Source organism: Glycine max, chromosome 11 (assembly GCF_000004515.6).
Source record: "Glycine max cultivar Williams 82 chromosome 11, Glycine_max_v4.0, whole genome shotgun sequence".
NCBI lineage: Eukaryota > Viridiplantae > Streptophyta > Magnoliopsida > Fabales > Fabaceae > Glycine > Glycine max.
The window spans coordinates 37,986,322-38,009,608 of NC_038247.2; the positions used below are offsets into that span (position 1 = coordinate 37,986,322).

Below are 23,287 nucleotides of genomic sequence, written 5' to 3' on the forward strand. Positions count from 1 at the left end.
CCTACACCAATCAAATTACAAGAAAAATGATGAAGGTCTGAATTAATTTATACTGGAGTGGATATTACACAAATAGAAGTAATAAATGATAATTCCTATAAACTCAATCAAAATAAAAGGGGAATGCATAGAATTAATCTCTAATTTTCACTTATGAAGAGGATTTATCACTTGATGACTCAATTGATGTACATTTATATGTCTGCCATGATCACTCCACTAGGAACACACAATCGAGAATGACGCTCTCAACCAGCTTCTTCTGTATATATGCCAGTGTTTTGGTTAACTGTTTTCTCTTTCCTCTAAATTTCCCTAATATTGGAGTGGAGACAAACATGGAATAGAGATTACAACTCCTTCATTTTCTCTCCATTCTTCATATTTCTAAACCAAATGTGATAATAAAAAAAGTGACCTCTTATTCATTTCCCTTTTATTCAAACACATCTCCCAATAACCAAATGTGTAAAGTCGTGAAGATAGCTTGATCCCATAACTTCATAATTCATAAACACATCTCCCAATTTATTTTTTTAATATTTAGGATTATAGGTTGTCATAGCTGCTACGAACTTTTTTGTTGGTAAGTGATTATTGACTGATTATAGCTGCTATAATTATAACATTTGCTTACCTCAATTATATGATATTAGGCGTGTTTTATTTATTAAAAATTTTCCCTTTAATATGCTAAGAAGACAAATGAGACAAAGCATTCTTGGCCTCCTTTAAGAAATTATTTAGAGATCGATCAGGACGATGGTTGTAGTTGGGCGATCAATTTCAATTGCAATTATACTCATTATATGATTATATTATCATATTGAAGTTCTTTTTATTATAAAATAAAATGCGATGATGGATGGTGTAATTATACGAAGCAACCAAGTGGGGAAGAAAAGGCAATAAAACCACATTATTCAGTCTACTTTTTTCTTTTTTGCTTTAGCACAATCATGGAAAGCAATATATATCTAATAGATGACTTAAAAAATTATTAAACTTTGCATTATCATTTATTACATTACTTAAATAAAATGAATTGCCGCTTAATCTTTTTTTAAGGCTAGCTAATCCAAATTAACACTCTATTAACAAGATTCCATGTCAATTATTCGTGAGACATAGCATGCAAAACATTACAAAATGGATGAGTTTGAGACAAAGGTGTAGGTAGTAGTGTTTACTAAAAGTGGTTAAGACATGGCGATGGTGAAGAGAAGCATTGGTGTTTGTAAGAGGCTTTCTGGTTCTTCTTCTTGTTTGAGCACTTCAACTGCAACAAGTGATAATGATATTGCTCGGAGGCTTCAGCTTCCACCATTTGATTACAAACCACGGCCATACAAAGGACCTTTGGCTGATGAAGTTTTTGCCAAACGGAAAAAGTTCCTTGGTCCTTCCTTGTTCCACTTCTATCAAAAACCTGTGAGTCTCCAAAATTGATCAACCTTTTATTAGTTACTATATGATAATCTTTTATCTATGTTTTCTTAATTTTACTTTCTGTGAAAATTGAGTCAAAGAAATGAAGTATAAATAATTATATTATTTGAAAATGAGTCTCCACAAGGACTATCATATATTTGGCCCATCACCATAAGTGAGGAGGAGTTATAGCTACACATTATTTAATACATTTTGTATGATACTCTTTCATTAAAATTTATGGAGAATTACAAAATTATAAATTATGGAGTAGAATTTATTAAATATGAAAAGAGACCTATTTTTGTAAATTTTAACAAATTTCAATCAATACATATACATAAGTATGTGTTTTTTTTTTTTTTGAAGAAGCATAAGTATGTGTTAAAAAGTGTGTAACTGACTTTTCTCGATAAGTAAATTAGTAAAATACAGAGGACTTCTCACTGAGAAAACCATTTTTTTGTTTATGACTTTATGTAGCTCAACATTGTGGAGGGCAAGATGCAATATCTATTCGATGAGAATGGTAGGCGTTATCTTGATGCTTTTGCTGGAATAGTTACTATCTCCTGTGGACATTGCCATCCTGAAGTTTTGAATGCTATAATGGAGCAAAGTAAACTCTTGCAGCATACAACAACCATATATCTACACCATGCAATAGCTGATTTTGCAGAGGCCTTGGCATCCAAAGTGCCTGGAAACCTTAAGGTCAAATTCATCTTCATAATGTGTGTTTCAGTTACTATATCCGAACAAGGGAAGGATCCTCTTGCATTAATTTTTCACATGATCCAGTCCCATAAAAAATTTGTAATATTTTATATCTGTTTCTCTTAACATAAATATTTACAAATTTTAATAAACCTTTGCCAAATTTAATGTCTATGAAGAAAGATAAATAATGCAATGTGGCATGGCCAAAAAGCCAAATTTGACATTGGAGTACTTCTGCTTAAGGCTTTCATTGGTGGAAAGCAATGTTTGACTTTATAGTGTGCTAGATTATTCAACCAATTGCAATATGGAACATGATGTTCAACTAAGCAATTTATATTGCAGGTTGTTTATTTTGTAAATTCTGGTTCAGAGGCAAATGACTTGGCGATGCTGATGGCCCGTTTATACACTGGTAATATGGGTATGATTTCCTTAAGGAATGCATATCATGGAGGAAGTTCTAGTACAATTGGACTCACCGCGATGAACACATGGAAATACCCAATACCAGAGGTTTGTCCACACACACAAACACGTGTATATATGTATCCAAAAAAACACACAAACATGTATATCATTGTAACCTACTCCATGCTACTCTAGTTGTAACCATATCATTGATTTTTTTATTGACAAATGTTAGTTGTTAGTATTATTAGTTTTTGTTAGTTGAGGGATTCGAATCCGCGAACTCTCCCTCCTTCCCTTCTCCCTTCACCACTAAACCAACATTATATCTCCTATAAGGCAGTAACCATATCATTGTAAACGATGAATTAACTTTGTATTAAAGATGTGGAATGCTAATTTTTTTTTTACAATATTTAACTCTTCAAGGGAGAAGTTCATCATATCATGAATCCAGATCCATACCGTGGAATCTTTGGCTCAGATGCCAATAGGTACGCCAGAGAATTGCAAGATCATATTGACTATGGCACATCAGGAAAAGTTGCTGGATTTATAGCTGAAACAATTCAGGCATGTATAATCCATCCATCATGTTTAATTTCTAAACTTCAGAGTGGTATTTATAGCCACACACACCTTAGTGTGGTTTTCCTATGACTTTTTCCTCATGTCATGGCTTCTTCTAGGGAGCTGGAGGAGCAGTTGAACTGGCACCTGGGTACCTAAAACTGGTCTATGACATTGTACACAAAGCTGGTGGTGTCTGCATTGCTGATGAAGTGCAATGTGGGTTTGCGCGCACAGGAAGCCATTTTTGGGGATTTGAGACACAGGGTGTCATTCCTGATATAGTTACTATGGCAAAGGTCTAGACCCTCATCTCTTCTTTCTAAGTTTTTATTTTTAACTAATTGCAGGAGACAGTGACACCTTAATAATGTACTTCAAGTGCAACATCAGTCTGTTGTAAGGTTCATTATTATTTATGCATATAGGAAGCATGTTCCCATTAGAGGAACTAATTTGATGATACAACTATAAATAGATAATTAAGATTAGGTTTAAGTAAAGCAATCTTAAACATTTAATATATAGTTGAATGTTAAATTAATTCTTCTCACTTGTTGCACTCTTACTGTATAACTTTTAAGCAAAAATTCCATGTTTTTCCTTTTATTGTTTTTAGCTTCATTTTTTTTTTTTTGTGTGTTTTTTCAGTATACTATGTATTTTGTTCTAGCATTACCTTCAGATAGGACCAATTTTTTTTAAGTGCCTCTCATGTACCTTTTCTAGAATTCCATTGTATGATTTGTACCTCATGTTAATATGCATCAGGGTATTGGCAATGGTTTGCCATTAGCAGCTGTAGTTACAACTCCAGAAATAGCGAGTGTGATGGCTCAAAAGCTTCAATTTAATACTTTTGGAGGGAACCCTGTATGTTCTGCCGGGGGACTTGCTGTGCTCAGAGTTCTTGACAAGGAGAAGCGTCAATCTCATTGTGCTGATGTTGGTTCTCACTTGATTCAGCGTTTAAGATCCCTGATGCAAATACATGACAGTACGGTTATCTTGAATCTTATATACCAAAAAGATTCATGCTTTTGTGTTGTGATATATTTTTATTTTTTGATACATTTGCCTTTTCTTATGTATCTATATGAAGCTTCATTACATAGAACATACATATGCCATAATTTTGTTGATTATTTTGATAATTTTTATATATGTCCAGTCATTGGAGATGTAAGAGGAAGAGGCTTAATGGTGGGGATAGAATTTGTCACCGATAGAAAAGAGAAGACACCTGCAAAGGCTGAAACAACAGCATTGCACGAAAGATTCAGAGGTAAGAAATTTGGTTGAATAAAAAGAATTGCATATGAAGCTTTCTTTTCCAAAATTTCTACAAAACATAGTAACTGTTTACTCCTATAAATTGTAGAGCTCGGTATTCTAGTTGGAAAAGGAGGGCTGCATGGAAATGTTTTTAGGATCAAGCCACCAATGTGTTTCACCAAAGATGATGCAGGTATATAAATAAATTCTGTCCTGGCTCTCTTTAACCAAGTTGTGGAGTCCAGATTCTTTGTTGAAGTCCACTGACTGGCTTCCTGATGTGCAGATTTTGTTGTGGATGCCTTGGACTATGCTATATCTAAGTTGTGAGATTCTGCCTGGAATCAAGATATGATTATATATCCTGCTAGCTACAAGTGGATCATCAATCCAATTTTCTATAAGGAAACAAATCCTGCTAGCTGCACTTTTGTACGTGTGTTCATTGCTGTTGTGTATTTCACATACTACCAATAACACTGCAATGCTCCCATTGCAAAGTGAAAATCCTGTAAACAATTGACAATATAAATTGAATGTGAATAAGTGGATTGGTGTGTATGTTTAGTTTCCCAATAGTATATATAGAAAATCAAATGAAAACAAGAAACCTTCAGCACATTAATATTTTCTCACTCAGCATCTTGGACAGAAACTCAAGTATCCATCCAAGAAAAATGAAATTCACGATGAATATTGTTGAGCACTATCACTATCAGAACTTCAAGGAACGAGACAAGTAACACCAACATATTGTGGCCACACACCATAAAGACCAGAGTAGAGAAGAAGATTATCATAGAAAATCATTTTGTAGTTGATTGAATAAAGATACAATAAGACTGTATGAATGCTCTAAATATAGAGCCTATTAGAGTTAACAACTTTCTAACAAACTAATAACAACTGATATTTTTAATAAACTACTCTTAGCAATCACAAAAAATAAATTACGTCCACTAAGAGAGTCTAGAGTTGATTCATTTTCCAAAACACCCAACATAACATTATATGAATTTTACATGACCAACTTCCACACAGACTCATGGCAGATTCTAAATATTTCATTTTTGCAACAATCCGATATACACCATGCGTCCAAAATCAATTTATTTACAAGCCCGTATGCATAAAATGAGCTAGCAGTCATATTTACAACTTCTCCATAACGCAAAACTGCAGGAAAAATGTGAGCAACCTGGACCTCTCATGACACATGGTTTTGATGCTCTTTGCCAAAGAAACTGACCCATATTCATCATCACATCACGTTCATGTTATGAGTTTGCGCTCTTGTAATCTTGTTGTGAGACTAAGCAGGTTCCCGGGGTCTATTAGACCACAGTGAGCTCAAAGCCCTCAGGCGTTGGAAATATTCCCCCAAAGCAAGCAAGCATCGAGCCGCCTGACGGATTGTAAGTATTCGAGACATTTGCTCCAAGGTTTCTTGCCGAAGATGGTCAGCCTGTTTCACATAGAGCATGGTTAAATCTCTAATATTCATTAGCCAAGCTAAAACTTTTTGAAGTTGTAAATTGGTAGTGTATATATAGCAGTTAATGATCTTCAAAGATGTTTCTGTTAATGTATCATTCATTAACCATCACTGTACTTTGTGACCTTACATTTACACTATATAGGCATCCTCAGTGAATCCACCTAAATGCTAAATGGGAAGTTGGTAACGCTAAATGAAAATTTGGCTAGCAAGCACTAAGTGACCAAGATGAATGGGTAAAGCTTTTGAAGTGAATCACAAGTCACAGCTAACGTAATAGATGAAATTAAATGCCAACGGTAATGAGATGCTGAAAATAGATCATAAATCACTAATTATGTTTTTAAACTTTGAATTTATTGATTAAATTGTTGTTTTTCATTTCTACTGAGGATTTCTTTAGAATGGAAAATATTTCAGTTTCAGTATCCGACTATCCTTGCTAAGAATTTGGGAATGGAAATTATTTTATGAAATATTTGTCATCTAGTTGGAATCAAATTATGGGTTTTACACATCAAAAAGTAAATTTAAAATCAACTTCTCTATAGAACAATATATAGAGTGATGTATAACAACTAGTTCAGATATGAAATATCATTGACTTTACAAGATTAATAGCTTCAAATCACTTCAACAGTACCCTCAACCCAAAAAACTATACATTGAAAATAACCAAACATCTGATCCTATTTCATATGACACAATCATGATATTTAAAGCACACCATACAGTTGCTTTTCTATTTTGGATCTATAGTGAGTAGAGCCAGAGAGACAGGCACACAAATAAGCACATGTGGATTAGAAAGTATATTTACAAGAACACATACATAAATTATTTTTTTTCATAGAACACCTGGATAAAAATTGCAACCAGCAGGAGGCATCCATTGTTAGCATGGCAAGTTGTGTAAAGGAAATTTCTACTAAATTGAGAACTAGTGTCTATCAAGAAAACAGGATATATTACCTGTTTCACAAAGCTCACCAGATCTTCCAACTTCTCCATTGCAGAAGTCATCTGTGGAATATACGTTCCTTCCATGAACTGCCCAGCTGCTACACTATCAGCAAGTGTTTGGCGGAGTTTGTCCATACCTTGTGAAAGGGCATCTTCTGCTTGCTGACATGATTGTCCAAGGTTATAGATATTCAAACGCTGTTGCTCCGTCAGGGGTTCAATCAGGGGACCAAGAACCTGCAATTAAATAAAAGTGTCAGCAAGCACCATAGTACATTACAAGCTTACAGCATGATATAGTTGAATATGGCAATAGAAATAATCTCAAATTCATCAAGCATCTCAATAAATCCATTTTTATAAAATTTCAAATTCAGGTGTGGAGATGCTATTCTTGACCAAGGCAAGAAGTCATGACTAAATCTTAAGAGCATTTCAGTAGATCTTGCCTAAAGTATAAAAACTGTAATAAATGAATGCAGTTTCAAATTTCCCCCATTATATCTCTCAAGAAGACTGTAAAAGAAGTTATTAATAAAAATTCAATAATAATGAGAAAGTCCTCAAAGGCAGTGACTGAATTTAGATATACACATTCTATATTTCTATGAAAACATTTTTAACTACTTTCGTTTATTAAATATGAGGCACCACCTTTAGAAGCTCCGAGGGGTGAAAGCCTCCAATCCACAGGAAAAATCTTTCAGCTGTTGTTTTCCACATACCGGACATAACATAGAAAACATCTGCTTTTGCAGCAGCAGATTTCATGCGAAACATTTCGGCATAGTGGCTCATCATACCATCTACTAAAATCCTGAGCTCTACGTCACCAATATGAGCATTTAAAGCATTTCTCAGTTCTGTGATTTGTCTATTTTGCTCATTCACCCAGTGTCCATACTCCATCTCAAAGGTTGTAATTCCTGCAACTATTGTATTATTAGAATGCAAGAACAAATTGGAAAATAGAGTATAACACAAGAAGAAAAGCTGCTCATGGAAAACCAAGAACAATATTACATCAATCAAAACAAACTAACTTAAGCTTGCATAGCACCATGAAAAATTCTGAACAATTAAATAGTTGCATTGCCAATAAGATTCCCGAAAGTTGTGCCTGGGAGCTAGTATAAGACACTTTCAAGATATGTGTACGGTACACAAATTTTTCTCAACTTACCAACAGTTTAGTTATGGTTTTGTACAACATCCAACATAGAAAAGGAATAACAATTTTAATGTATAAGACCTGATAATCTAGCTTGGCAGCACATATCATGCAAGATACATATTAAAAGTTCTCCAACTGGCATATACCAAGACTCTAAACATTCTGCCATTTTCTGGATATTTGGAAGAAAAATAACAAATTCTATTTTAAAACTAATTATGATTTTAAACCAAAAGGTTGCTACAGGACTAAGAAAATGTTTTTTAATATTTTGAGATGGCAGACACAAACAAGATTTTAGTATTTAGATGTCCATTAGTAAGAGATTTAAGCACATTTGGAAAAACTGATTTCGCCACAGAAGAAAATTTTAAAACATCAAGTTACAAAGACATGGAATAGCAAGACACATAAAAACTCCAAGTGCAATGCAAATATATGGCAGCAATAGCATAATAACAAACCAACCTGAATTTACTGATCCAGCAAAACCCAGATGATTAGAATCCAACCCACCACCTATATACATTCCCTGCAGTTTAGTTTCCTCAAGATATTAAAGTGAGAGGAAAAGGAAGGAAGATGCTGATCAACATAATGTGATCCACAAGAGAAACTACAAGTATATTAACTCATCTTCCCCAAACCTGCTGTCTTGCACGTTCAAGTTCTTGCTCCAACTGCATCAACTTCAAACGACTTGATTCTAACTGCTGCACATAGGCCTGTAAGGCAATATCAGCAACCACATGATCATTAGTATATCTAAACACTAATTGCGTGTCAGACAACGAATCAATGCATATTCATTCAAACCTTTTTCCTCAATCGGCTCTTACGAGCAGCCTCTCGATTTTGTGCAAGACGTCTTTGTATCTGCATGTTTGACCATATTAGATTCCTATTTGTTTCCACCATATATAGGCATAAAAGAGAGTATGAATTCAAGCCATATATTGAAATTGAATACAGATTCCTCAAAGTCCAAAATGGCAGGACTAACATACTTGTCACCCTAATTGTATACATGAAGCTCAAGATGGAGGGGAAAGAAATGTGAAAAGGCTGTGATTTGCCATGCCAAAACATTCCCAATAATAACTCTCCATAATTCTAGATGGTTTGATTACTTCATTACATTATAGAACAACACCCTACGGAATAAAACTTGAAGCTTCAAAATGACAACATATTTAATGAAAAAAACATTTAATGTCAGACAAATGTCCCAACGAAAGAAATTAGAAATTTTAATGCTCAATTATCTACATCTGCATTTACAGGTAAGTTGAGCTGACAATTCAGGTATTTTTATTTTATGGAAGTCAGGGAAAACCCTCTGACAGAATGTATTAGAAACCACGTGGGTATGAAACAGTATTTACATCTGCTCTCAGCGGTAAAGAAGTATATATAGTTGCAATTAACAAAATACTACCAAGAAATAAGCCTTCTTTCTTTTCTTTTGTTTGGGGAAGAGATAGGGCAAGACAAAACGAGTTTGCATAACATGTTCTTACCTTATCAGTAGGTTTGCTAGCTTCTTGGTCATACTTATTAGGTTCTCCCAGTATACCATGAGAAGCATCCTCTGACTGGGTATTAAACAGCACAAACGAATTTGGTTAGTAGGCAGAATAGGCCTTATAATCTTATTTACCAATGAAACAAAGCACGGATTTCATAGACTTGCACCTGACTATCAAACTTCATGTCTGCCTCATCAATTAAAGGCATGGCTGCACTTAAATTTCCATTACTTTTGAAGCCTTCTCCCCACATACTAATCTGGTGGATCGGATCGTACACACTCATACTTCTCGGGGAAACAAACTGCGGGGATGCTGAATTCATGTTCTAAGAACTGATCAGTGCTGCAACTCAATAATCATTCAACACATACTCCTATACAGAAAACTGCTGTCAGGAAAAACAGAAAAAAAAAAAGATGAATTAAAGCTTAATCAATCTTAAAATGCATTGAAGATTGCAAGCCAAACACATTCACTTAAAAAATTAATAACTGAAGAAATTTTGTAAGGAAAAAGAGAAAACAAAATAAGAATAAAAGGGTAGCAGGAGCAAGAAGCAAAAAAAGACATAAAAGGGTAGCAAAGTAGATCATGCAATTGCCACTGTTCCAACCTTTCTGATACCAGAAAAGTGACTATGAGAGAGACGAAGAGTGAAATTCCTTAATTAATAGCTACCAATCCATGATAAACAAACAGAACTTTAAAATCTCAAGAAAAAACAGACATCACAAGCTAAAGAGAATCACAAAAAAAAAAACGAATAATTCATTTAATTAAACCGTGTTTTAGTTTCTTCCCCAACCGCGGCCACGTTTGTACGACAACCGCCACAGACAACGCCTATGCAACAGAATCTATAGTACGATTTTCCCATTAATAAGGCAGCAAAACCACCTCATCATTTTTAGTAAACATAGGAACACAAAACCAAATCCTACATAGCACCACCCTTTTACCTTTTTTTTGTTTCCCTTTTTCCAAAGACAACAAAAGTTTTAAGTAACAACTGCCAGAAGAAAAGTACCAGTAATCATAGTAGTTCAAAACAAAGATAAAAATAAAGGCATCAATCTATCTAAGTATCTATTGATGTCATGATATTTAGTTGGCAAAGTACAACCAAACTTTGATCTGTACCAATTTCCTCCCTTGACAGTTATAGAATTATCCACAAAAACTGTAAAATAAAAACTAAAAAGCCAAACCTTGTGATAATAAAAAAAAAAGCCACTTTGTGAAAACGTTATATACGTTGTCTTATTATTTTCCCGCTTAAATCTTCATGCCAACATGGCTAGCTATCAGAACTGCAGAAGAACGCAAGACCCTTCCATTCCATCATTGCGTTGGTTCGGAAGACGACGCTTTCAGAGACAGCCTCTAGCTTCAATTTTTATTATATAATAAAAAAATGGAAACGTAGCCCACCATTTTTAAATGGGGTTACATTATTTATTTATGTATATACAAACAGATAGAAATAAGTTAATGATTCGTTGGAGTGTTATTCAATTCATTTATCAGTGAGGTTTTGGATTGAATTCTATGAATGAAAAAAAAGTAATTAATAAGAAAATAGTATTTTATGGGTTGTCAATTAGATTTTTTTATAAAAATTAATCATTTGTAAAGTTAATAAATATTCGGTATAAACAATATGTTACTAAAATAAATAAAAAATGTATTAGAGGAGTTTTTTTTTGTGTGTGTCTTGTTATTGGAGGGTGGAACTTTTTTTTATGTGTTGTTGTTAAATGCTTGTTGGTGTTGAGCTACAGAGAGTCAAATATATTTTCACAAACCAAGTGTCACAGTCATCGTCATGTTTCCACTATGGCTAATGTGCGCACCAGGTAGATCACGACTGTGACTGTTCCCCTCACTGTTTCAACGCCACCGGAATATATATCATCGCCGGCACTGCTACATTTATATCATATACTATTATAGTATACTATAATATGTAATAATGTAGCATACCATCATATAATATTTCATGGTTGGTTTTGTATTTATATAATTATTTGAGGTAACCTATACTTCTTAGTTGTTAATTATAAGTTATTATTGGTGTCACCATCCACGAAATTACTTACAAATGATAACTTAAGTAGAATGCGGGCACTAACACGGCACCACCAACAATATTAGAAAGTCAAGAAATTATGAGTTTTATATGATTAATTGAGGGTGGGGTGCAGTGTTTAGAGTAGAAGGGAACGTCATACCTTCACACGAGATTGGACAAAACCTAATCATTTCAATATTCTTTTCGTGTCTTACATTATACACACAGCCTAACATTAGGCTGGTTTTATGCGTTGCTTTTCATGCTATTTAAATTACTAATTAACAAATTAATACGAATATTTGTACCTTTGCATTCCCAGCGTTATTAACTATTAACTATTATTGAAATTGCATACTACTTGCGTAGATTGTTATCATCAGAATTGGCAGATACTTACCCTAAACAACCTATTTAAGGTTATTAGATCACTTTTTTGGGTTTCATTATGTCAGATAATATGTAAGAATTTTTATCATTTTTTTTTCTTTTGTAGTAAAATCCAACTTAAATTCTTAGATTTAACTTATATAGAAAAAAAAATAGAAACTCTTTTTTTTTCTCATATGATATTAAAAAATAATATTTTAAAAAAAATATAAATTCTTAAGAACTTTTTTCTTAGAATTCAACTTCCAACGTAAAAAACTTTTAAACAAAAATAATAATAGATTTAATCAACATGTATTCTTTAACTCAATCTTACGTCTCTCTGTTAGATTAGATATTTGATAGGCTAAGGAATATGAATATTAATGAAGACTTTCGAAATGTTGAGTACTTCTATTAGGCTACTTGGCTAGTGATTCGATGCATCCCACTCCACTTTTTTAACCATTGACCTGACCTCCACGATAAATATACCAAATTCCAAAAGCATCTGTGCCTAATAAATCAAAGCATCTAAAGCACTAAACAAGTATCTATCGAGATTAATTAAATCGTGTGGACCCTAAGCATAATATTTAATGCTTATTGATTTCTTTTACGTTAATGTTTATTGATATCTTACCATATGTATCATTCTTTCAGTAATTAAAATATAGTAGAAAAGCATTCAGCAAAAAAAAAAAAAAATATATATATATATATATATATATAGTAGAAAATAATAATAATAATAAATAATAAATAATATGTCAAATCATTATTAAATAAGATTTAAATCATCAATTTCGCCTCACATTATGTTCCACAAATAAAAACTTCACATATAAATTAAAATTAAAAAATTGAATTTTCTATTTTTTTTATCACAATCTTTGACAAAGCATTGTTACGGGTTTTGGTTATTCTTCCTTCCTCGACCTAATCAATCATTCTCCTATTAAGTTTATTTAAGCAATTCACCGTTAATTATAAAAATGTGAACAATTCGTTTTCTTTTCTTAACTGCAATCAAAGCGAAGCTGCTTCAGACCGACTAAATATAGAACGCATGAACAACGGTTGATTTCTCCCTCGATCACAATCAATTTATAGTCATGTGATATCAATGACTTTCGTTCCCGAATAGAATTAAAACAAAGCTTGATTAGGTTTCTTCTAACATCCTAAAATTTTAATATAATAATTATTATTAGTTTTATTTAAAAAATTATTAATATAAGAATTTATTTGAATTAAAATGATTATGATAATATATATATATATATATATATATATATATATATATTTTTGAAATACTTGTATTATGATACATTAAATACCGTTGAAATAATTGAATAATAAAAATTATGTTTGTTTTAATTACTTTATTTAAAATTGATCGAGTTAAATAATTAGTTTATCAATAAAAAAATTAGATGGTTAATATAAGATTTTTGAAATTATTTTTTATAATTATAAAAGAAAGTGTAACAACTCCATATCCTAATTAATAAGATTAAAAGATTATTATTATTGTAAATATAATTATTATAGTAATAATATAACATTACATATTTAGTTTGGATAAGATATTTATTATATTTGAATTTGTGATCATTGAGAATAATTTAAATCTTATCATGTTTTATATTGATGTATCTTGAAGGAAAATAAGATACTAGATTTAATAATTAGATAAATCTATATAATAGAGTAGAAAAAGATAAAGAAAAAATTGATTAGTCAAATCTATCAAGAATATATCTCATGTGATCTAATCTTAAATCATATTCTCTTGTATTATATAAAAATAGACAATTCTCTTATCCTAGAACTCTATAGTGGGTCTCTCTCATAAATAGAACATTAGTAAATCACATAAGCTTGAGAAGACAGAAGAAATAAAGAGAATTTTGTTGACCCACTAAATGGAGAAGATAAATAAAAACGAAGAACACGTGAATTATTATGTGCTTCAAGAGGTGAGTAAAACAACCTTCTTTTTTTAAACTTTCATGCTAAAAATTTTTAGAAATGCGTCTTTTTGAGTTTACCCATTATAAATCGATAAATTGATACATTGATCCTTGCGAGAATTAATTTCTGTGATGATTGCAAAATTTAGATTCCATAGTATTCTTGCATGAAGTTATTTAAGTGTATGATATAATCATACCAACATGTAGATTTTACTATTCATGATTTTACAAAAAGTGGTATTGCAATGTACAAATCTTCATTAGTTGCATATTAAATCTTAGAATTTATTTGAAAATTCATGAATCAGCTTGCTTGAGTTTTACGTTTAATTATCATAACTTATATGATGTTTTAATTTGGGGTATGACTTTGTAATGTATTATTAGTGTATATGATATTAGAGTATTTATTTGCTAGTTATCTCGAATGATGTTTTATAATTATGTGTAAGTTAATCATCATCTTCTAGGAAGTGGTAGTAGTGTATCTTTTATTTTGAGAATTAAATATACATGAAATATCTCTATTTAGGATGAAAAAGAGATATGAAATGCTTCCATCTAAAATGAGAATGAAATAATAGATATATTCACCTGGGACAGGAAAAAGATCCTGAATACCTCCTTTATGACTTGAGAGACAATGTGTGTGTTCATAAATGAAATTTTAAAATTTTTATTCATAGATATTTTAAATTATTTTTTTATGATAACAAATGACGTTACATTTCTAACACACGGAGAATGCAAAAATTGTTTTATTCATAATTATGATCAATTTAGAACAAGTATTGTTTCAAGGCAATTCAAATCAAGATTTTTCTCTCAAGTAGGTTGATGAAGCAATTATTTTTTAGATAATACTTTGATGCATTAATTCAATTCTAGGCAATAGAGCAAAACACTTCAATTGATAATACGTTGAGGGAAATGCTGATTAGGTTGGAAAAAGATGGATAATGACATGAACGTATAAAGGATTCGCCAAAGGTAGTGATAAAAACATTAAAAAATTCGCTTTTTATTTTAATTCACGTGTTAAGTTTTTATTGATGAGGTATAATGTGATATGTGAGACACCCAAGTAAGATTGGTGATTTGAATCCTAGTAAATGTCACTATAAAATTCTAACACTATTTGTTTGTAGTATTAATTAAGAATGCTAGCTATGGGTAATGTATCCATACGAATATCCGCATCTAACAAAAAGATTTATCTGACTTTATATTTATGCGTAAAGCAATGTTTAGCATCATGATCCAGCCTTCCAAAACAAATCCATACTTATATTATACTCAAATGGGTATGTATCCAAACCTGTTGTTAGTATTTTATTCATGGAATATATTTTCTTTTCGATGTATCTTTTTTATAAGTATTAAAGCAAAAATATTTTTTGACATTAAAATTATTTTTATGAAATGAAAATTAAAGGTACAATTTTTTATTTTATTTTTTTAAAATATCTAAAATATTTTTAAACTAATTATAAATATAATAAACAGTTATTTATATAATTATATTTACTGTAGGGGTAATATAGATGTTGGATGAGTGCTATACTACATATATCAGTACCTGTACCATTAAATAAAAAGCTTACATATAAGTAATTATATTGCGTATCCATTACTCTTAAATCCAATTATCATTCTAATACTAATTAAATTCATATTTATTATTTAATACCCTCTTCGCATGTAAATATACAAATTTATTGTAATTAATTTTTATACAAGTAAATTTTAAATATTACATGCAATATAATGAGTTTATAAAAAAAATTAAAAGTGCAATACAATACTAGTAATTAAAACGAAATAGACTACTGATTCACAAATTTTATGGAATTTGAGAAAGATTGACTAAAGCACACACACACAAAAATAACATTTTAGTATAAAAATGAAATTTAATGTGTTAAATTACTTGTTAAGTGTAATATGATATTTTATATTCTTTTTAAATGACATAATTATATAAGATATGAAATTTTATGGAATTTGAGAAAGATTGACTAAAGCACACACACACAAAAATAACATTTTAGTATAAAAATGAAATTTAATGTGTTAATTACTTGTTAAGTGTAATATGATATTTTATACTCTTTTTAAATGGCATAATTATATAAGATATGAAATAGACAGGAGGAGTTTGCATCAGGCCCACATCTTTTTTGTTTTCATGGAAAGATCACATTCTTACACTTAACCCATAAATATTTTCTTATACAATAGTTTCTCCATCCATATTTCTTTACATAATCTTATTTCGTAAAAAATTCATGTAAAGATACCTAAGCCAGTTAGAATCAATACGATGTTGCGTGTAGGATATATTAAAATCCGCATTAATTAATGCTACGCTATGCAGCGCGCACAAACTTGTTCCATTGAGACAAAAGAGTTCAAAACTGACTCGGTAAGTTGTTATCTACATGTCATTCTTTGTCCCTTTTGTCTTTTGGTTTGATATTTTAATTAGCAATCACCACAAACCACACACCTATTTTGTGTCACATATTGGCCTTTCAGATCGTGTTGGGACGAGGATGATGATCATCACACATTTTTCAGTTCCCTTCTTATGGGATGACTTCTTTTTTGTGTGTGCTAGATCCATCGGTTGTATACTATACTTGTATTCACCAAACGTAAACCAAACCAAAACAAAAAATTGGTGATGCGAAAATGCCCATTATGCAAATACTATAGTCGAAAGTGATAAAAAATGTTGTTGCTTCCGTGAATTTGCAGGATTCTAGACCCTCACTCACAGAAGTTTTCGTTATGATTTTGGTTTGAACAATTTCTTACAAACTTTATCTTAAAAAGAGGTGAAAAAGGAAAAGTGCCATTAGAAATTTCTTACTAATAAAAGCAAAGGAAATGCTATGACTATCATTTGTTTGATGATATGAAGTACTGCTTCACACGCGGAAGATAATTTGAGTCCATGTTTGGTTCAGTTTAGATTTGTTTAATAAACTACCCCCAAAAACTATAGATTTATATAATAATGTTTTAAACAATAGTGCAATTCATTGATTCTAGATTATTTTTACACCGATAATAAGTCACAACTGAGTCATTTCCATAGTAAGGTTCTTCCCCTTTTCCTTAATTTATTGTAAGTTACCTTTGCCTACCACTTTAAAATAACCCTTATTTTCTAACTTCGGAATCCAAATCTACTTTGGCACTCTTTTTGGTTCTAGCAATATCTGTTCTAGCCGAACAGCTCAAGTAGGCCCAACATTCCCCAACTAACAATTTACACTCTTTTCTTTGCCCATTTTCTTTTACTTGTTCTCTTTGTTGCTTAATTTTTCCTAGTGACAAGATAGGAGATCCGATCACACTTTAATTTTTTTTCCAACAAGTCAACAATTAAGCATTATACAAACCATGTTAATTTATCAGATTTATTAATTTTAGGGTTATTAATTACTTACTCTTATTTTTTTATGATGAAAAATAATGTGGCTGAAAGTTAGTCAAATTTTATAATAAAAAATAATTATTAATAAAATTAATAAATATTTCACATTTATTACATGATAACATAAAAGTTATATAAAATTCTAAACAAAGTACTTCAAATCAAGACAACACTTGTAAGTTTGAACTACGAGATGCAAGGTTCAATTTTATTTTATTTTCTTTAAAAAAGGGGATCTTTGAATATTAGCTTTTTTTTTTCTCAACTTGTGTTCCTTATTCATTCTTCAATTATATTATAGGTTTATGTTATTTTCAGATAACACTTATTGATGCACATTATTTTGACTAAGACTCCAAATAATGTTTTATTTTAAAAATACAACGATGAAAAATAAGAGTCGGAGATCCTTGGTACTAAAAAAGTAATCAACAATGGAAATTAAAGACAAAAATTATAATGACTATGATTTCGAAAGTTAATTATTAAAAAAAGTTTATAATGATTATTGATAGTTAGGATTGATATCCTAAGTTTTAAATGTTTTTCATATTGACAAGTGGCTATAATATTTTCAACTATTTTAATTTAGAATTTTTATTTTAATATTTTTTATCAATAAATATTCATTATTAATTTATTAGTTTTTTCACTTTATTTTAATACTTTAATTCTTGAACCTACAATTTTAACACTTTATTTCCAACCATTTACATTTTTGCAACATCTCTTTCTCCCTAATTTATCTGCTCTAAACTCAAATCTATTTATATTTTTGTGGTTTCTTTATCCTTATTTTTCTCTCCGCACTATTTTTATCCTTATTTTATTTTTACATTTTTGCAGTCTTTCTCCCTTAATTTTCTACTCCAAATTAAACTTAAACTTATCCATGTTCTTGTAATCTCTTTCTTCCTACATTTTTCTTCTCACAGCTTACACTTTAAGTTTTGGCACCAAAAAATCCCATGATTAGATTACCTAAAAAGAATCAAGTTCTAGGAGCGAGTTCATGGCTTTAAGAATCAAGTTCTACAAAATAAATTTATGAATATACTTAGTATTTATCCGTAAAAAATGTTAATGAATGGATTATATATTTTATTAAATAAATTATGGATAGATTAAGATTATATTAATAAATCTTTAATAGATAATAAATAAATCAATAGATTATTTTAAATGCCGGAAGAAAAAAAGCTTGTCTATCACTTAGAATGTGTGTGTACGTAGAGATATCGCAAAGAAAATTTAACAAGGTGGAGTGAAGATCCGAGCCATGCACCTACACTACCCTTTAGGAGGTCTAGGTGCCTAAAAAAGGAACTTTAATTTCAATGGAAATTTGGAAACACCCTTTACCCAATATGGCCGTCTGGAATCTTCGAATACTCTTCCTAAAATTTTGGGATCTTCTGGTTCTTAGTTTCTATGATTATTATTAATTATTATTATTCCTTTACATTGCTGACCTTAATTTATTCATAAAACATTTGCAAGTAATGAACCATACGTGTATCGGAAAAGGCACAGACAATGAATGAAGCATAAGGGGCGCCCATTGTACTTGCGAGGGACATTGGGACACCTTCACCTTGTGTATTGTATGGTACAATGGCGTCACCAACTGTGTAAGTCTAATATTAAATAAAAAAAAAGCAAAATTGTTGTAATTGTAATTGTAATTGTTGTAAAAGAAAAAAGGCCGAAACGATAAGCAATAGATAAGATTGGATATGGATTGGATTATGTGCTTAAGAAAAGAAGACATTTAAGAAACAATAATTAAAAAAAAAGATTGGATAAGTTTAAATAATTGTATGCAATTAGGTCTCGGTGTAAATGATGTGCATAAAGCTACAATGATGGTGGTGGGTGCATTTGGAATGGCCGATTGACACAAGAGTGATTTTCTTTTTCATATTCCCTATTTTGTGTTGGTTTGAATATAATTAATAATGGCAAGTGATACGTCAAGCAAACACACCCAATTGGCTTTTCCTATTGGTGGTTTTATTTCAAATGGCAATCCAAAGTGGGTTGTCACTAAGAATGGCTATTGGGGCCTCTCAAGTTATGGAAGAATTTAGATTCCCAAATAGTAGCAACCCAACTTGTGTATTTTGGCAAACAATAAAAAATAGCAAGGGACATCAACATTGCATATTAAGAAAGACAAATGTTAATAAGTTATTTTAGGATATTAATTTAAAATTTTAAAATAAAAATATTTTTATTACAAGATAGAAAATTACATTATTTATAAATTTTTTTGTTTTTTTATAATAAATAATTTTCTTTTAATTCCTTAACTATATCCTATTAAAAAAATGGAAAGAAGATGCTAAGTTGGTAACTACTTTCATCATTTATTCAAGACAGTTACACATGGAGATATGTTTTGCGTAATCGTTTAGCATGCTGGAAATTACGGGGAGGAGAAATGTGTTTTTATAGCTGCTTCTATGATGTCTTCCTCTTGCGTCATTGAATCTTCGTTTGATTTTATCAGTGACATCAGGCAATACCTTATTTAGTAACACCATTTCAATGTGATGATGCAGAGTAGTGTTTTTAATTTTTTAATATTTAATTAGAAAAAATATGTTTCTTAATCATAAACGAAACTCAATATTTTTTTTTTCTTTTTTCTTGAAAGAAGTGTATAGGAATGATGAAGAATTTGTAATAATAATATTTCTAAATCATATTGAATTAAGTGAATTCCTCAAAACCCAGCTGCACAATATGTAAAAACAATTATATTTATTCTATCAAGTTCATAGATCAACTACAACAAAATAAATTTAGCTTAATTAGTAATTTTTAATTTAAGTATTAAATATGTAATTAAGTATTAAATATTTAAAGGGTGAAGAATAATCGTGATCTATAAAAATAATTATATTTATAATTTGATAAATACTGAAAAGTCTATGTAATTTTATTTCATTTATTGGCAAATTGAGAAAAAAAATTATAACAATTGTTGAGATTATTTATTTATTTTAAATGGAAAAATATTAATAATGATCATTTAATGTTTTTAGGGAGACTAACCATTTATCTAATACAAAAATAATGATACAGTTTAGTGGAATCAATTTTTCTTTGATTCTTGTAACAAAAACTTTTTGTTTGATTCTCCATCTTTTATTTATTTGTCTTATTCTTGAATTAAAGAATAAAGACCATGCTAAAAGAATTAGTGGATCTTTTAGTCAAATAAATACATGTTAGCACATTTTCTTCATGATAGTTAAATCCTTACTTTGTATTATATATATATATATATATATATATATATATATATATATATATATATATATATATATATATATATATATATATAATTTACATTTTTATACAACATGACACATTTCGAAATATTAAGACATTATCAACAAGAGTTTTTTTCTTCTTCATAATAATAACAGTTCACTTACTGATTAGATAGTTGCCTCAATGGGTAATTTATCACATGCACAAGGCTTTCAATACAACCCCACCTTATCCCTTGTCCCCTTCTTTTTATGTTAATCCATTGTGAGCCTTTTATCTTCCTGATTTTATAGGATAACCTTTAACATTTCATTTTGTTAAAAAAAGAAAAAACATTATAGTTAGTTGACAAAAGGAAGACGTTGAGTCTTACTACACGTTATCTTTTACTTTAAATAAAAGATGAACCGTATTTTAAAAATATTTTATACTTGAGTTAATTTAAGTTGGATCAAGTTGTTTATATACATATGGAGAGTAGGGCTTCTATCATAACATTATCTTATAAGGGAATATAAAAATAACTAATAATAATTATCATATCAAATTTAAAATAATAGTCACTTGAAATTAAAATATATAAAATTTTAAATTTTAATATATCATTAAATCTCTGAAAATTTATCAATAATAAAATTTTTATAAAAGATCTCAATTATCATTTTCTGAAACATCTCAATCAACTCATCACTGTGAAAGTTAATGTCACTGTTACGATTAACGTTACGATTATTGTCGTCACCGATATCATTAGCATAATTATTATTATCGTCGTTACCACCATCATGATCGTAGTTACTATTGTCAATGTCCTCGTGGAATTGTGGTTTCGTGCTGCTAGTTCTTACTAAGAGTGAAAACTCATACATTTCTCTATCAACATTAACATATTTTTTTTCTTTATAATTGATTTCGGATCAATTTACTCATTTTATCATATGCAATCAATTATATATGTAAAAAAATTATGATTTTAATTCTTGAATATAATAATATTAACTTAGCTTAATTATAAATTTTATCACTCATTTTTTATTATTTTGTAAATTTTACAACCTAAGCTTTATTTTTGCAAATTTTGTCATCCATGTTTTCAATTTAGTGAAAAAATTTACAATTAAGGATATTAACTTAATAAAGACAAAAAAACATATTTTAATCTATTTATATTAAATTTATTAAATAAATTAATAAATAATTTATTTTTAATAAAAAGTTGTATATTTCATATACTAAAAATTAACTTTAATTTAATGAGGGTTTTTTTTGTCCCAACTTTAATTTAATGGTTAAAACAATAAAATTTTATATATATATAAAGAATTATTAAAAAGGTAACTTAATTTTCTTTCTGTATATAATTTTTTTCTGCTTTTGTTTTTACGTTAAATAAATAAATTTAATTGACCATTATTTGCACGTGATTAATTGAAAACAATAACGACGACGTGATATAAGTTTGAATGACATATGACGTGATAACATCATATCATTATAAGTATGGATAATAATCTCTCCCGTTTCATTTGTGATGCAAAATGATTATAAAAGAATAACAAATTTACTAGTTTTTTTTTTTATAACAATAGATATTTCAATTTGTAGTTAAAGATTATTTTTTCAAAATATAACGTTTATTTAAAATAATTTTTACTTTTTTTAACATAATTTTTTCCATGAATTTTTATAATTAGACAACCTTGTAATTAGGGCTGTGTCCAACAATTATTAGGCCTAAGACAAAATTTACATTTAAATTTTAATTTATTATTATTTTATTTAATCTATATTTATCAAATTTAATATGTAAATATTTATAATATTTTATTTCAGTATATAAAACGACAAATTTAATTAACCTATTTTTAACATAGGTAATGTTATATAAGATTTAAATAATTTAACTTTTTAATTTTTCAATAATAATTATAGTTGTAATATCTTTATTTTTTAAAAATGAATTAAGAGTTTTAAATTTATTCTCATCTAATATTTTTAATTTTTAGAATTCAAATAAAAAATTGAACATGATTTCATATTTGAAAATGTTTTTAAATTGACTTCCAATTAAAAATGTACATTTGAATACAAAATGGTTGATATAAATAGAATTTTAGTTAAATGTATGATGTTGACATCAATATTTGCACCAAATATTTTTTCTTAATATATATCAATTATAGATTCATTCATTAAAATTAAATTTAAATTTGATACTAATTTCAAAATATATTTTTAGGAAAAAAAGAAAATAGATATAATATAATTTGCTTAATTTTTAAAAATAAATAATAAAATTACACTTAAATTATTTCTAATAATACTTACATCTAAATTTAATATTATGGTCTTATTAATAAAAATAATACTGAATAATATATTATACTATAACATAATTTATCATTTAATAATTAAAATTAATAAAAATTATTTTATTAAAAAATGTATAAAAATATGGAGGCCCTAAAAAAATTGGAGGCCATTTGCTTTAGTGACTTAATCGCTTACACGGCCCTGCTTGTAATTTAATATCATGATGCATGGATGTTAGAGATCTCTTAAGAAAT

At 29.4% G+C, this 23,287-nt stretch overlaps 2 protein-coding genes and 1 long non-coding RNA gene across 26 annotated transcripts; 2 read left to right on the plus strand and 1 right to left on the minus strand.

The window, feature by feature from the left end:
• The first annotated feature begins 1,048 nt into the window (after positions 1 to 1,048).
• Positions 1,049 to 4,968, plus strand: LOC100819821 (alanine--glyoxylate aminotransferase 2 homolog 1, mitochondrial). Of its 2 annotated transcripts, XM_003538457.5 has the most exons (9): positions 1,056 to 1,431; positions 1,915 to 2,145; positions 2,497 to 2,667; positions 2,992 to 3,135; positions 3,252 to 3,431; positions 3,904 to 4,129; positions 4,304 to 4,417; positions 4,514 to 4,600; positions 4,694 to 4,968. In XM_003538457.5, exons 1-9 carry the CDS (start codon positions 1,207 to 1,209, stop codon positions 4,735 to 4,737), a joined length of 1,422 nt encoding a protein of 473 aa, XP_003538505.1. In that variant the 5' UTR covers positions 1,056 to 1,206; the 3' UTR covers positions 4,738 to 4,968. The 2 variants fall into 2 exon arrangements, with proteins under 2 accessions (XP_040862866.1, XP_003538505.1); XM_041006932.1 differs by having other exon boundaries at positions 1,049 to 1,431; positions 3,904 to 4,417.
• Positions 4,969 to 5,189: 221 nt separating this feature from the next.
• On the minus strand, positions 5,190 to 11,296 carry SOYSTGA (bZIP transcription factor). 23 transcript variants are annotated; one of them, NM_001251358.2, is made up of 9 exons: positions 10,783 to 10,932; positions 9,738 to 9,947; positions 9,563 to 9,637; positions 8,859 to 8,918; positions 8,690 to 8,767; positions 8,511 to 8,574; positions 7,523 to 7,794; positions 6,878 to 7,105; positions 5,190 to 5,872 (listed from the first exon to the last, which is right to left on the minus strand). In NM_001251358.2, the coding sequence occupies exons 2-9, from the start codon at positions 9,894 to 9,896 to the stop codon at positions 5,720 to 5,722; spliced, it is 1,089 nt and encodes a 362-aa protein (NP_001238287.2). In that variant the 5' UTR covers positions 9,897 to 9,947; positions 10,783 to 10,932; the 3' UTR covers positions 5,190 to 5,719. The 23 variants fall into 23 exon arrangements, with proteins under 23 accessions (NP_001238287.2, XP_040862408.1, XP_006590374.1 ...); XM_041006474.1 differs by having other exon boundaries at positions 5,201 to 5,872; positions 10,829 to 11,296; XM_006590311.4 differs by having other exon boundaries at positions 5,201 to 5,872; positions 7,523 to 7,800; positions 10,829 to 11,296.
• Positions 11,297 to 13,863: 2,567 nt separating this feature from the next.
• LOC121173087 (uncharacterized) lies at positions 13,864 to 17,398 on the plus strand. The gene is made up of 3 exons (XR_005887234.1): positions 13,864 to 13,996; positions 16,371 to 16,418; positions 16,532 to 17,398. It is a non-coding gene; the product is annotated as an uncharacterized lncRNA (long non-coding RNA).
• The last annotated feature ends 5,889 nt before the right edge of the window (positions 17,399 to 23,287 follow it).